General features: G+C 50.9%; 1 protein-coding gene across 1 annotated transcript in view; it reads right to left on the bottom strand.

Annotated features, from left to right (window-relative positions):
- Nucleotides 1-15,735, bottom strand: part of LOC111162356 (plexin A2) — a 207,374-nt gene that overhangs the window by 111,453 nt on the left and 80,186 nt on the right. The window contains exon 4 of the mRNA XM_022526720.1: nucleotides 1,480-1,614. Within this exon, the coding sequence (XP_022382428.1) occupies nucleotides 1,480-1,614 (135 nt within the window). The remainder of the gene's footprint in view (nucleotides 1-1,479; nucleotides 1,615-15,735) is intronic.

Here is a 15,735-nt window from a genome sequence, read left to right as displayed (position 1 = left end):
AAGAATAGGGAAAAAAGGCAGAATATTTATAGGCTTCAGTGGGATGTTATAGACAACTGGCTCATGTCTCCCTTGTTAGACTGTAAACAACCTGAGGGTAGAGGCCAAGTCCCCTTCATTTTGATGCTTTCCCAGCATATCGTTCCCGATAAATATATCCCCAGTAATGGGCTTTGTTAGGGCCCACGGACTGTTTTATTAGAATGAGACATCAATGTTTATTTCCGAGACTATCTTCCCCATCGTAGTTTAGGCTAAGCCTCCTCCAGCTTCACCAAATTCCCATCTGCCCCTGCTTATGCCTCAACTGCAGGGGCCATATGAAAGAAGGTAAAAAGACAGGTGGGTTCAAGGGGGTCTGGATAAAATTTGCATGCAATCTGCATATGATTTGTGTCATCTGTTCTCAAGAAGTAATTTTTGAGTTAGAGCTGCATCATTGCTTCCCTCAATGCAGTTATGTGCCCATTGGTCTCTTCCTTCCTTCCTCCCTCCACTCTTCCCTCATTCCCGGATTCAGAATTCTTATACTCAAAAAAAAAAAAAAAAGGAAAAGAACTCTGGGCAAGGAGCGGTTCACCAAGTACACCGGGAATCTTTGCAGTGTATTTGGGACGACAAACTCTCAGGAGCTGGGAGGTACCTCGTGAACGCTCACTGTTCCTCCAGCCCAGCATCTTTGTCTAGCCGAGTCAATGCCAAGACCATCCTCCTGCTGAACAGCAGTAGACCCACTGACTGAACGAATGGCAGATACCAGCCTTTCTTAAGGTCTTTGCTTTGCTTTCTGCGTCACCGTTAATATGCGAATCCTCCATTCCCCATCCCCCCCACCCACCGCCACCTTGCCCATCACCGTGGCTATCCCGCGTTTACCTTCTCTTTGCTCACACATATTCAGAGCAGATACACTCAGGGGGGAATCATGCTTTTCAGAGAAGGTGGGGACCCTGCCCAATGGTTACCGTGCAGAGGTTAGAAGTCTGTTTCTCAGGCCAACTCTGGCTTCCCAGAGCTGGCCAGCGTCTACTGGCATCAGTCTATGACTCAGGCCAAGATTTTTATCTCCTTCTGGGGCCCCATCTTGGGTCTGTCTCTCCCAGGATCAGGCCTAGCCAGGAGGCCTGGATTATTTACACTTCTTTGGCTCCCTTGAGCAGCAGACTCTTTGGGCCCGGGAGCTGTAAATCTACCCCCTAATCACACCAAGCTGCTTCGTGCAGTCTGGCCCATTCTTGCGGGGCTGTTCATCATGCACTGAGACAGGGGCTGTGGCCTGGAGAGAAGCCTCCGGGAAGTGGCTGGCCCCAGCTGCTTCTCTCTGGCTCCCTGTGAAAGCCTCCAAGGACTCTGCCTGTTCCTGGACCCCAAGTCGCAAGCCCAGCAGACCCCATGCTTAGATGAACAGTTTCTGACCAAAGGTCACAGGTTATCAGTTACTCCTGGGCTTTGAAAAGAGGGACGGGTGTCTACACTTACCTGTCTCTCAGACATGATGTATAGGTAACGCTCATCAACGGAGAAGGCCATGTCCCGGAGGATGGGGCTCCCGTCTTTGAGTACGGAGACCATCTCGTACTGGACCCCTCCATGGGGGGGACCATCGGCTCGAATCTGTAAAAGAAACAAGGCATCCTCAGCATTGGTACTCAGCTGTCCCCCAGGGGATTACCTACTTTGGCCTAGAACAGGTCCCTTTACCGAAGATAATTCCCCCCACCCTACCCCTACTTGCTACTTTGAACCAGAATTGGCTTCAGGGAAGGTAGAGGTGCTTCTCAGTTCAAACAGCCCAGCTTCCAGCAAGAGAGATCCCTTCCCCAGTGGTCTGAGCCTGCCGGGTCTGGGATTTCTGATGGTGGGTTCTTTTGTGTGTGCGTATGCGCCCTTAGGAACAATTCTGAATATCCCAATGTGGTTATTGTGGTGTGTGTCTACGTATATTTACAGCATGGTGTGGAGGGTGTGTGTGTGTGAGTGTGTGCTTGTGCACACTGACTGGTGTTTAGGGTTGGGGAGTCAACATCTGCTTACAGTGTTTCTGCCTCGGGCGGGTGAGGAAGAATGGTTCCACAATCCCATAAAAGATCAGAAAGCTGGTCATCAAGAGACTCAAGATTTTAGAATCTCAAGAGGGTCTTTCTGCCCCCAAACATATCCCTGCATGTGTGCAAATTCACCCTGGGATTCTGGAGAGCCAAAATCCTGGCTCAGACTCTCAGAGCCCAGCTCTGGATAATAAGCCAGAAAGAAAGGACTCAGACACCATCAAGTTCACTGCTTCCCAGCCCTGGATGCACTTGGGAATCATGTCGGGGGTTTTAAAAGATACGAATGCCAGGGCTGGATCCGTTAATCAGAACCTCTGTGGGTGTGGCCTGGGCGTCTTCTCGGGGATTCAAATCTCCCCAGGTGAATCTGATGAGTGGCCAGGGTCAAGAAGCAGAGATGGAGTCCAGTGGTTTTCAAGGCTGTGTGCCTTGAGAATCATCTCAAGGCAAGGATAAGGGCAGTGCGGGCTGGGGGGCGGGGTTTGGGGGCTTGGGAAAATGCATTGCTGAGCCCACCCGTGGAGTTTCTGATTCAGCGGAAATGAGGCTTGAGAATTCTCACGTCTAACAAATTCCCGGGTGGTGTGGAGGCTGCTGGTCTGGGGGTTCGTGAGGGCTAGTCTAAGCTCTGCAAAGACAATCCCTAAGGTCATACAAAAAACTGGCATCCGGGAGTCCTCGGTTTGAATATGCTCCTGCCCTCCCGTTTCTTGTTCCCAACATAGCAGCCGACCGTTGAACAAATAATCCCCAGCCTGGTTTGTTGTCTCTGTCCTCTGCCCATCTGAACCCCCTCTAGCTCGAGCCCTATTTCCTCCATGAAGCCTTCCCTAATCTCTCCACCATACTAATTGCTCATCACCCTGATGCCTTTTTTTTTTCCCTACCATTTTGTCTTAGGATTATAATCAATTGATCTGTTCATTGTGTATGTACTTGCTACTGTGTATTGACTACCCACTCACATTGTTCTCTAATTGGCTCACATGTGCGTAAGTCTGTCAACACTGCGAAGGCAAGGATGCGTTTTCTATTTCTCTAACAACCCTCTGAGGACGAGAATGGGTTCAGGAACCTGGCTGGTGATGGATAAGATGGGATGCTTGAGAAATACTTGTTGAAAGGACATGAACTAGGAACCAGGTGATGAAGTCTCATGAACTCTAGCACTAAGTCAAAGTGAGGTCAAAAGGCATTTTCTCTGGAAGATTGTAGGATTCAGGCTGCCTACCCCCTCACATTCCCTTTCAATTTTCTCTTGTACTTCTAACCACGGCCTTTCCTCTCCCACCATACCAGGAGCTCCTGAGGGGCAAGGACCAGGACTTACTCATCCCAAGGGCCGAGCTTGGTGCCTGACGCCACAATAAATTCCCCCTTGCCCTTTCTCTGCCTAGCTAGTGGCTCTTGCATTCAAAGCTGTTGCATCCGGGGAAGGGTTGGGGGGGGGGTCATTTAATTCATTCTCAGAGAGTGGAGGAAGACTCTGGGGTCAGCAATGATGTCACGAGGCTGAGGTTATTACCCTCTACCCCGGTGCAAATATGATTACGGATTCAATCGGAGGGAAGGGTCTCTACCTGGAAAAATGCCCCACAATTAAAAAGGTTCCCCTTAACATCTGAAATAGCTTTCTCTCTTAGATGGGCCGATCTGAAATTTCCTTGAGGTCTTTCTAGAAATTCAGCAGTTTTTAGTCAAAAAAGTTCCCGGGCTATTGCAGAGAGTAAAGAGAAGATGTGAGGGTCATGGCTTCCTGCTGGCTTGACCTCAGTGTTCTGTCTCCATTATATGGGGCTCTGTTTCTCCCTCTGAAGGGGAAATGGGCCAGCGCTTCTCATCACCCTCCCTACGACAGCCGCTCCTCTTCAGGGAGATTTAAGTCTCCTCAAGCTACCGGCTCTGCCCCAGGAACTGTGGAATCAGTAACCCCCCTCAGGCCCGGCCAAGATCTCCCTGCCTGGAGAGGCTTGTTAACCTTCTGCCAGTTGGGGCAGCCTCCACCCCATGAACCCGGGCACCCACCTGCCTCCCTGGCAGGGCCTGGACACAAAGTCCAAAGGGGGAATGCCACAAGTCTGGCCTTCCCTCTGTGGTCCCTGGGACGAGATGGTACCCAGGGCCGGCTCAGAGCTGGAATTGAATCAAAGTCAACTTCTCATCACACACTCTGCTGCATTCCACTTAGGACCAAACCCAGCCACTAACTTTTTCCTGAATCAGAGATCTACGCAGGGTTTTGTTTTTTTTTTCTTCTTCTATCTGCAACCCCAATCTTTTAACAAAGCAGTTGAAGGCAGAATCAAACCTACATAACTCTCAAACGTCAAAGCTAAAACCAAACCAGAACAGAAACTGTTCCTGGTATTGAACCTGAACTATGTGATCCTATTTCATTCAGTCTAAATCCCTGGAGGGAAGAGCACTATTGCCTCCCCACTTACTCCCTCATCCCATGTTAACTGCCTCCAGCTTGTGTAACCCTCCGAGACACCTGCGGGAGGGCAGAGAAGATGGAGGATGGGGCCAGGAGGCGAGGGCATCAAGGGCACAAGTTGGGGGCGGGGTCTGGCAGGCAGTGGCAGGAGAGGCCAGGTGGGCAGAGTGTAGGTTTGGGATGCAGGGTTCCTGGGTTTCTGTTCAAACTCTGTGCCTGGGCTTGAGTTCTGCCTAATGGTACAGTTTGCGTTCAGATCCCTCCCACGAGCCTTGGTTTTCCCTTCTGGATAACAGGCCACGGTGATCTGCTCAGTGCCGGCCAGAGGAGAACCACCGTAGCATGTGCTAGAGCTGTAAGGACTTTGGAGCTCACTTCACCTAGGCTCGCAGCTGGCCAGTGGTGGAACCGGGACTCAACCCGGCTGTAGCCCGTGTGGCTCAGAGGAGAGCACATGGCGGATGGAGACAGCCCACCCTGGGGACAAGGGTCCTGCTGCAGGGCAAGCACACAGTTTCCCAGACTGCTCTGCCTCAGAGAGAAAGTTTTGAGGTTCAAAGTTGTCTCCATCCTTGCCAGACACAGGATGGTAGTGGTACGGTGCTGGTTCTGAGCCAAGGTGGGATTTTTAAATCCAACGAATCGCATCTATTTGGTGCGGTCCCAGAAGAGCTAAACTGTGGTGACACAGTTTTCAGCTTTTCAGCTTGTGTCCCCAGGGCCAGGTTTCAATGACCACAAGGACAACAACAGACTGAAGTAGGCCACGAACCAATCCAAGGAAGGGGGTCTACAGCCCGAGCTGCACAGGGCAGGGGAGGAGCTGGGGCAGAGAAGGGAGGCGACACACTTGGGGGCAGGCGAGTCACCTGAACATGTCTTTTGGGTTGGGCTCCTCCTCTCCTGAGAGGGCCTGGCCTCAGTGGACATGCAGAAGCTACAGAAGCCATTTTGGTTGGACAAAGCTCATGAGGTAGGATAAGAGGGCCAGCCGGAGGGTGACAGTCTTTATCGAAACCGGCAAAAGACAGAAGGTGCCCACACCATCATGCAAGGAGATTCAGGCTGGTTCTAGTAAGAACCCCTGCTAAGTAGAGCGCTCACTGAGAGACTGAGTGGCTGTAGGACCCTGAGACCTTCTCAGGAGGGTTTTGAACACAGGATTACTTCTTTTGCTTCATGGCTTGACATGGCCCTACCTGAAGGCGGTAGCACAGACCTAGTGAATTTTCGAAGGGCCCCGTTTGCCTCAAGAACTTATAACAGCTACTACCCTCCTATTGTCCTTACAGTGTGCCAAGTGCTGTTGAAAGTGCTTGACAAAAATCAACTCTCTTATCCTTACAAGTACCTCTGAGGTAAATGTTCTTATTATTCCCATTTTACAGATAGGAAATTTGAGGCCCGGGGGGATTCAGTGGCATTCCCAAGATCACACAGTTAGAGAGTGGCAGAGAAGGGAGTCCCACACACAGCGGGACTTCTCAGGTGCTCTGTGACCTTCTTAGGAGAGGATACTAAGGGGCAAACGAGCTGTTCATCACTGCCAGGAAAAGAACAGACAGAACAGATGAGAAAGACAGAAAGTCCTAGCTCTCCCCTCCCCCACACTTCCTCTTTCGGACCCCAAGGTCCAGGCAGGGCAATCACCCATTGCCTGGCGTCAACCATAAACTCGGAACCTAATTTTCAGGGACCTTCATTGGGAGGCGAAAAGTCAGTTTATCAGGGTCGTCTGTGGGGTGGGGGAATGCGAGGTGCAGCCCAGGGGAGGGCGACTGCTGGGCCCTCTGGCTGGGAAGGGGCCTCCGCTAACTGAGAAGGAAATAGTAATCCCATTAGTGCCTTCCTTTAAACCACAGCTAGGCCTGTGCAGAAATTAATGACAGCCTCTCGAACATCCAATTCAAATCAGCATATCCAATTCCAAATAACGAGCTTACCTGCAGGCCCCTCCAAACCCTTTTTCTTGGGCATCAATTTCGTCTATAGTTAGCTCTAAATTATGGACCCCCCTGCCTGGGATTTGTCACCCTAATGTCACTTTATTAGTAGTACTGGTAGCATAAATAGTAATGTTATTTATTTATTTATTTACTTGGCAAGAGTTGCTGAAAACCAATTGGGAATCTTCTTCTTGGGCCCTCCCGGTAGGAAACAGATTGGTTGGAGAGGCGTCACCGCGCAGAGGGAGACACCGGTGGGTGTCTGGAGGACCAGCATCTAACCCCAGCGTTCTCATTAACTGCCTATGTGACTTCAGGTAAGTCACCTCCCTTGTTTGTGTAATAGTTTCTGTAGCAGCCAAAAGAGGTGGGAACTCCTGTCCTTATGGGCACAAAAAGGATGCTGGGAGACTGAAAGGCGTTATTAGCTATGACTTTCAGGACTGTCCAATATCTGTTTATGACACTTCTGCTGTGAGCCAGGTCTGCCCTCGGCGCCGGGGATGCTACAGGACAGGATCCCCTTCGGGAACCCCAGGAGCTGGGAACGGACAAGCCAACCAGTCTTCACGAACATGCGGGCTAGCCCTTGTGAGAGGAGTTGGCAGGGGGAGGGGGTGGCGGGCAGGGGGGCCAACGCCCCCAGGAGGCTGGGGCATGAGGGAGGCCCTGAGCAGAAGGCTTCCTGAGGAAGGTGGTGCCTGGACGGATGAGCAGGAGTGGAGATGTGAGTGCTTTGGCCCACTTCAAGTGTGATGTCAGTATAAGCGTGTTATTGTTATGTCTGAGCCCAGATTTCTTGGAAACTTGGTCTCTCAGACCTGAGCGCCTGGAGAGGATGAGACTCTTGACGTGCATTTATTGAGGGCTTGTCGCTTTATGTCGAAAAAGTCAGTTTGGAAGAGACCTTTATTACTTGATTTTATCTCTGTCTCAGGACTCAGGGCTCACCTACTATATGAATGTGTGGGGGTGTGCGTACACACACACACACACACACACACACACACACACACGTAGACGTTTAGACAGGGGAGAGGTGGGGCAGGCCTGGTGCTGCTCAGACTGAACTTGGGGGTGAGTTAATGAGCGAGTGTATCTGCAGCTGCCTTTAGTGCTGCACGAGAGGATTCAAGCTGAAGTTTATTTTTGTAGAGCTTCATGACCCGAATTATTTATAGATTGAAGCCTTTGGTAAATTTAGCTCCGAGATGCTTCCTTCTTCTCTGCTGCGTATGCAAGCACGCACGCGCACACACACATGCACACAGAGGCAGCAGTGCCTCCCAGGCTGCTTCTCTCTGCCCCTTCCCCAGAGCTCTGCAAAGGTGAACTAACCATGCAGACTCCCAGCCAGGGAGGCCAAGGATCCCTGGAGGGAGCCCGGCCCCGAATGCTGGGACAACTGAGAGGGACACTGGAGCCAGGGAAACTCAGCCTTTGGGTCGCAGGGAACCAGGAGAGTAGAGGAGGAGGGGAGACAAGGACAAGGACCCCTCCTGGCCCTGAAAAGGAAGAAGGTCACTAAGATAGGCTAAACTTTGTGAATTTTGCACCCCCGTCCGGTGCGTGCAGGTGCATACACACACACACACACACACACACACATACACACACACCCTCCCACACATATGCAGATGGTTCTAGAACTGGTCCCAGGTGAGTTGTCTGTTAGTCACTGGGGCTTTGACACTGGAGATTGACATTTCCATGTACAATTATTTCTATTTCTGTGCATGTTGGGAATCTGCCCTGATATTAAACTGGTGGGAGGGGGGTTGATCTGGCAGAGGGCTTCATGTTCTAGAGGCTCCTGGATTTCTTCCTTCATGGAAGGCTAAGCCATGGAAGGCTTTCTCCTGGAATATGGGGAGGGGCTCCTGAAAGAAACCGTTGGTTCTCTGGACTTCCACATCTCGGAACAGTGAGAATTAAGAGCCTGGTTTATGATAGGTGATGTAGTGAATATTTCCTGAGCAGTGACTAGAAGTGTTCAGAGATCAGGTTGAGGAGGTTGGCTGGAGTGAGGGTCTCTTTTCCTAAATCTTGGCTCCGTTGCTCCTCATCAGCCACGGCTGGATGGCCATGTGACCACTGATCCACGCGGCCCCACAGAACTGAGAGGGGCAGCCTCTGCTTCAGATCTTCCTGTGTTTAAGGACCAACTGCACTTCAAAAGGGCACCAACTTCCTTATCCCAGGGGCCTCTCCCTTTATTACTCAGCAGAGAGTGACATCAAGATCAAGAAGCAAAAGAACCCACTTCTTGGTTCTCCCTCTGTCAGGGAGGGTTTTGAGCTCCCAGGCCCAGGATGGGGCAGGAGCTTACACAGGTGCCTGTGACGGGCATTTGGGAGTGTGGGGCTCTGGCCTTGGACCAGCCCCACCTTGCCACGCTGCTCCAGCTCAGACTCAGGCCAGTTAGGAGGATCCGGGAACCAGAAGAAGTTGCCAGGGGCAGCGGAAGCACTTGATTGTTCTGGGAAACAATAAGATAAACACTGGCGAGGGACAGGTGAAGCATTAAACAGCCACAGCGAAATCACATCACACAGCAGCAAAGCAATAACTCACAGGGAGCGCACAGAGTTGGGGGGGGCATGGAGGGGTGGTGGGGGGGAGGAATTAATAAAGAATAATGAGCCACCTCTGCCAAATCGAAATCTCTGTTTACTCGAAGCTCCAGCCACGTGAGGCTCTCAGAATCCCCATTCGAGGTGCCACACACAGGTTCCTTGCCTGGGGATGTCCTGCCTGGCTCAGGATAGCATCTACCTTCTTAAAGATTTTTGGACTGGGAATGATTTGGAAGCACCTCTTAGGGCCCACCGGGAGGGCGATGCAGGCTTCCTTGCCAAGCTTTGGAAGGGGGTGTGGTGAGAATCAGGCAGACCTGATGCCCAGGTAAAATGCCTTGGAAATGCCCTGCCCGCAGCAAAGGAGCACTTCCTGGGACGGAACGCAGGTGGCTTCTGAATCGCTTATCTCCCTTTATCAGTGTGGTTCAACGTATTTACTGAACATCGATCGAACATGTCAGCCCAAGTGCAAAAGGCTGGAGGTATAAACATGAAATGATCTCGAACACCGGGAAGTCAGCCTCCCCATTTCACAGAACAAGAAACATTAATAGTCGAGAGCAAGTTAGGGACGGAGCCAAGCTCAAAGCGGAGTCTGCCTGATTCCAAAGCCTGTACTCTGTCTTTTTCATGAGGCTCCCTCTGGGGCCTCACTTTTGCCTAAGTCAAACAAGAGGACAATACCTGCACTGGGACTAAAAATGACATCTAAAAAGTGCTCAGTGCCCCTGGAGATAAGTCCTGGGGGACACAATAGATCATATAGCTGTCTCCTCCACTATGACAAAGGAGGCCACCTGCAGTCTGGAAAAAGAGCAAAGGGTGGGGCGTTTAAGAGGGTTATTACCCTCTTTAATTAACTCATTCTTTTCAATGGCTAAAATTGCCCTACATTTTATAATCTGGAACAGTAATCTCTGGCTTTCATTAACACCGAGGATGACATTTAAAGCTGTAAGGATGGGAAGGGAGGTCTAGACTTGTGAGCACAGCTATCTGACACGGGGCTTGTGCCTGAACGCGGGAGGCTCCCTGAGATTTTAAAAGGAAGAGTCATTTGGAAAATGCATGTGGCTTGCATACACCGTGGTGCAGAAAATGTGCGGTAACTGAGAGACTGGAGAGCACACCCACGCGGCCGTACTTCTCTTCCCATTGCTAACGGGCGAGGCCTGAGTCTTTATTGCCTCTTATCTGGGCTACAGCAATAACCTGAGAAATCTCCCTGCCTCCAGCATATTCCTGCTCTAATCTGTTCTACCAACACAGCCAGATTAATCTTCTTAAAACACTTATTTGATCCTGCCTTTTCTATATGCAAAATCCTCAAATTTCAGGTGTTTGTAATTTTCTTTCTCTTGCTTATCTCACTTCTAATTTTTTTTTTTGTGATGAACATACACTACTTTTGGAATATGAAAGAAAGTAAATCATCGCATGCACCCATGCACATGCACACAGAATGCCTTTAACTGCCCCCACTGATAATTTAGAAAAGCTCATGTCCCTTCCTTGCCATGCATGGATCTGGCTAGCATGGCCTTCTCACCATTCTCCAGCTACGTCTCTGGGTTTTTGGTCATCATGTCTTGGCTTGACAATTTATTCTCCTTCCTAGATCCTAGCCATCCTTCAAGGCCTAACCCCAATGCCCCCTCCTCCAGGAAGCCCATCCCGATCTTTCCTTTGAACTCCCAGAGTCCCTAGCAAGTCTCTTGGCATGGTGATCTGTGAACACATGCAATGATCTCTCCTAAGATTGTAAGTTCCTAGAAAACAGACACTTCTTGGTACAGCTTCATATGCCTTCCTGCATTCAGTACTACTGTACACATAGTAGGACTTGAATCACACCTGATGATGGAATGAATGAGTCCCTGGTACTGAAACTGGCTAGGAATGGAACACTAGCTACAGCTCCCATTTATTTAACCCTTATGAGTGTTAGACATTGTGCTAAGGGCCCTCTACACGCCCTCTCATTAGATCTTCACCACAACCCTATTAGTCCCATGTTACAGATGAAGAAACAGAGGCACCTCTAGAGGTGTGAGGTGACATCAAGGTCACATAGCCAGTGGGCAGAAGAGCCACAATCTCAACTCTGTGAGGCCTTCACTTTTCTAGGCCTCTGTTTTCCCGTTTCCGGAAAATAATAAATGAAGAAAGAGAGAATCTGGCTTTGCACACCCTTCCCCTCCCTCCACCACATCTGGAACCTGGTATGTAAAGACGCTGTACATGCTTGCTTCTGTTGAAGTGATCTCTTTGGCTCCCAGTGGACTACTAAAAGCTCTTGGGAGGAAAGCACTGCAAAGGCTCAAGGTGCTGCTGTATAAAGAACTCCGGGCCCACTCGGCTGGAGCTCGGCTGGCTTAAAGGCAAATGGAAAGCAAGGGTTAATTAAAGTGCAGAGATGGGCTCTGAGCTGGGGTCTGAGAAAGAGCATCAGAGGAGGAAGGAAAGGAAGTGGGGCCAGAAGGCCTCTATCCCCTGAAATCCCGAGACACCAGCACGAGACACCAGCACGGGGGTGCCCCTGTGCTCTGGTATGTCTGACTTCCCAGCAGAGCCCAAGGGCAGAACAGACAGCTGGGGGGAGGGTCTGGCTCTTTTAAAAGATCCTGTTTGACTAGCTGTCGTCTTCACACCTTTCCCCATCTCCCCTCCCAGGAGAAGGACTTTAATAATGAGCTGCTTCGTGACAACAGACCCCTAATTAATTCATTGCTATTCTTCTGGGGCTGGATCACTCTAATCAAGATGGGGTGGGGTGGGGGAGGCTGAGCAAGGGCTGTCTGATCTCTGTGATCTGCCACTGACGGTCACCCGACTCCCCTGCCTCGCTGCCCCTAGACCCTTCCCGGTCACCTTGTTCTGTCTCACTGGACACCTGCCTCTCCTCAGTGCCAAGCCCCTCCTGGCACCGAGGCCCCACAGCTGCCAGGCACAGCGCCAGGATGCAGCCCCTGCGGGGGGCTCATTACAATAGCACCGGTGGTGTCAGGATCCACTGGGCAGAGGGAAGGAGAGAAGTGCCCGGCCTGGCAAGGGGCAAACTTTGTACTGGCTTTCTCGGAGCACGAGCAGAATGCCCAGCAGGCTCATGGTCAGCAAAGAGCAGCCCTGTCCTTCTTGCCCAGCCTCCCCCCATCCTCCCGACCCAAGAGGTTTTCATGTCCCAGGGTGCTCTGTGCTCCCGGAGTCTGGAGAGCCCACATCACCTCACCCAGGGAGTGGCCGCATTCGAGCATAAGGACCTGAGCAGACGCCTGAGACCAACAATGACAAGGAACGACTCTAGGGACATTTTGGAACAAAATAACCTTAAAAAAAAACAAACAAACCCATAAAGCCAGATCACACTTAGAGGTGACGGAAATTAAAGGGCACACAGGTCTCCTCTCCAGCAGCCTCTTAGGTTTCTCAGTTTCCCTCCTAGATCATTCAAGCCCCACACTTCAATCTTCCCGGCTGATAGGTGCCGACCATCCAGTCAGGGCTGATGTCTTCACTGGCTGGGGCGGAGGTGACATGGGGGCACTCAGCCCAGGGACTTAATTCTCACTTTTTCTCATCTGCAAAACCGGTAAAAACAATACTGCCTACTTGAGGAGGCTGCAGAGGGGACAGATTAGATAAGGAATGGGATGGCATCTGGGACCCTGGAAAAGGCTGCAGGGAGGTGAGGAATTTTGGACGGATTTTCTTTGGATCCACAGGCTTGGGTGGGACCAGGCCGAGGAGGAAAATCGGGCAGGGAGGAAATTCTTCAGGGGCCCACTGGGGTAATCGGTCACCCCCACCTTCTGTCCTTTCCAAGGGAGTAAGCTGGGCGTGGGGGGGGGGGCAAGAGTGGGTGGAGGAAGGAATTGGAGGAGGAGGAAGGGAAGAGGGAGAAGGAGGAGCCATAGAAGGAGAAGGGGGAGCAGAAGGAGGGGGAAGTGGAAGAGGAGAGGTAGAGGAGGAGGAGAGGTGGAGGCAGGGAGGGAGAGGAGAGGGTGAAGGGGAGGAGGAAGAGGATAAATGTAAGAGGAATGGGGAGGAGGAGAAACAGGCAGAAAGGAAGAGGAGAGGTGGAAGGAGGGAAGGGGAGAAAAGGACGGAGAGGAAGGGGAGGGGGAGGAGAGAGGGAGGGGGAGGAGAGTAAAGGGGGGGGCGGAAGGAGCAGGAGCCCTTTGCATTGTGGGAGTCTGCGGTCAGCTCCGGAAGGCAGCCTTAGTGTGAGAGGGAGTGGTTTTGCTAGGGTCTCCGCAGGACCTGTGCTGGGGACAGAGGGCTGAGGCCACTGGGGCCAAAAGGATAGCAGCTTTCTGATTCAAACCCTTTTACTTTGTGAAAAGGAGAAAAGTGAGGGGGAGGCTCCAGGCTTTTCCCCACAGAGAGAAGGCCGCTGGGGCAAACCTACCCACTTCTAATCTGCTCCTTAAAAAGAGCTGGAAGGAGCTACAGCTTAGCTTTTGTGCGGAGTACTAAAGCATCCCCCTCTTCCGTCCCTCCCACACCCCGACTCCTCTCTATTTTTTTTTTCTCTTAAAAGAGCGCTCCACCTCTCCAGGGACTGGAATCATTAACTGAACAGCACTTTGCCTCTCATAGCTTTTGACAATTTGGCAGTGAGCTGGAACGTACAGAGAAACTGCAAAGCAGCAGCTGGAGAGAGGGTGGGCAAGAGGGGTGTGTCCCGGGGACCCCCGCCTGCTGTGTGCCTGGCCCCTGGCCCCGCACCTGGTTGTCCAGCTCTGTGGCTCCCACTCTGTGGCTCCAGGGAGTGCTGGGTCCCCAGCTGTCAGACAGGTGTGAGCGGGGCAAGTAGGGATCTTTGTGTGGCTTCCTAGCCTCACCCCCTTCTGCCGTCACCTAGAGGCTGTTGGGGGTGGGGGCTGGCTGGCTGCCTTCAGTCCGGACAAGGGAGGCCTCAAGGAGAGGCAGGAATTAATGCTCCTCACCCTACTGGCACCTGAGCCTCCCTGTGACAAGCAGAGGAAGGGTACCCGAGGGCTGAGGTTTGAGAAGGAAGCAGGAGCCTAAACAGGGACCTTGCAAGGCTGCCAAACCCAGGTGCCATCCATTTCCCAAAAGGGAAAAAGAAATGATGAGAGAAAGGAGGGTCAGGGCAGAAGCAGAGTCAAGAAAGAGAGCGTTCTAGGGCCTCCTGGGAAAGAAGCTAGGTTGGAACATCTATGGAACTGGCTTTGGACAGTCCCAACCAGGAGGAAGCCGATGGTTTTGAGGGGATTTCTCAGCAAGGCTAGGGAGTCCCCAGGCATCCTGCTGAGGATGAGAAAACTCCTTGTCTTCTCCTTGTCTTGCCCATCGCTCCTCTCCCCACTGCTGGCAACGGAGCCTTATTTAGTAATCCTAGAATGGACTACAGTTACCACTTCCCAAGCACATACTCCGTGCTGAACAGGGCCCCCAGCGCCTTACCCAAAATATCTACTTTAACCCCCAAACCCATTCTGCTGATGAAGAAACTGGGGCTCGGATAGGTCAGGTAGCTTGCCTCGGATCACAACCGGTGGTAGAAAGAGATTTGAGCCTGGTTCAGTTTGCTTCTATGATCTTGTATTAAGCCACATGCTTCCTGAAAACGCATTCACCTTTGTCTTGTGTATGATGTTAACATCTTACTGTCCGTCATTTTAATGCCCTTATGCTGCTGCCTGAGCCCCTGTAAAAGTGCCAACAAAAATTATAAATTCCCAGATCTAGACGCTGAATCTCTATAGTTCATTTTACTCAACTTTTAGTAGAGTGCCAAGCACAATGGGGTGCTTAAAAAATTGCATTCTATCCTTGAATCAAGTTACAGCCCCAGAAAGCCAAAAGCTTGGCCGACAAAAGCTTAACCAGCAAGCTTCGCTTTCCTTATTGGCCTTATCTACTTGCCGTTCATTGTTGTTGCTCCATGAGAGGAATTCACTGGACGTTGATTGTTACATGGATACGGCAGCCTGAGCAGCCTGGGCGCGTCAGCAGGAGTTAATACCAGAAATTGTCATGTGACAGACGCTCTGATTCTGATGTCAAACTTTTGTTCTGGTTTATATACATGGTCTCGCATGATAGATCATTTCAAGAATGTAATGTCTGGGCATTGTCTCTCCTGGAAAATAGGTACACTTCTTCCTATCTGAGAGTAAGGGTTTCTAGGTCATCCCATTTTCCTTTTTGATTTGGCTACCAGGATACTCAGGCCAAACCTGGGGCTGGGTCCTGGTGCTTACATTCGCTTTATTGTTAGCATACTTACTTCTACTCCCCTCATGTGACTGGGATTTTCTAGTTCTGCATGAGTTTCATTACATACCTTTGCCAAAGTTTTTATTGTTGAGCTATCTATTTCCTTATTTGGAAAGAAGTGGGATGGGAATACGGACAAATAATTACGCTCATGCTCTCACATGCTCTGTTGGCACCACGTGAATTTGTACTCTGTTGTAAATTGCTGTGATAAATTCTCAGGTCTCTGTACTGTGTGCTCATATCCTTTTGGTGTTGGCCAGGACGTTTCCGAGCAAAGGCCTGAACTACTCCTAGGATGGTTTAAATATAGGTGCCGTTATGTTGGAAGAGGGGGAAGGAATAGAGAGGTACCACTAAAAACTAAGAACCAGATTTCAATTTGCATTCTGCTGGGTTACTGAAATCCACAGATCAGCGATGGGTCTTGCCCACAGTAATGCTCTCTAACTGTGTGTGAAACGGAAGAATGAATA

The sequence above is a fragment of the Enhydra lutris genome, unplaced genomic scaffold (genome assembly GCF_002288905.1).
Source record: "Enhydra lutris kenyoni isolate GAN:26980312 unplaced genomic scaffold, ASM228890v2 scaffoldscaffold91, whole genome shotgun sequence".
NCBI lineage: Eukaryota > Metazoa > Chordata > Mammalia > Carnivora > Mustelidae > Enhydra > Enhydra lutris.
The sequence above is the reverse complement of the archived record's forward strand: the minus strand, read 5'-3'. Positions and strand labels throughout refer to the sequence as shown.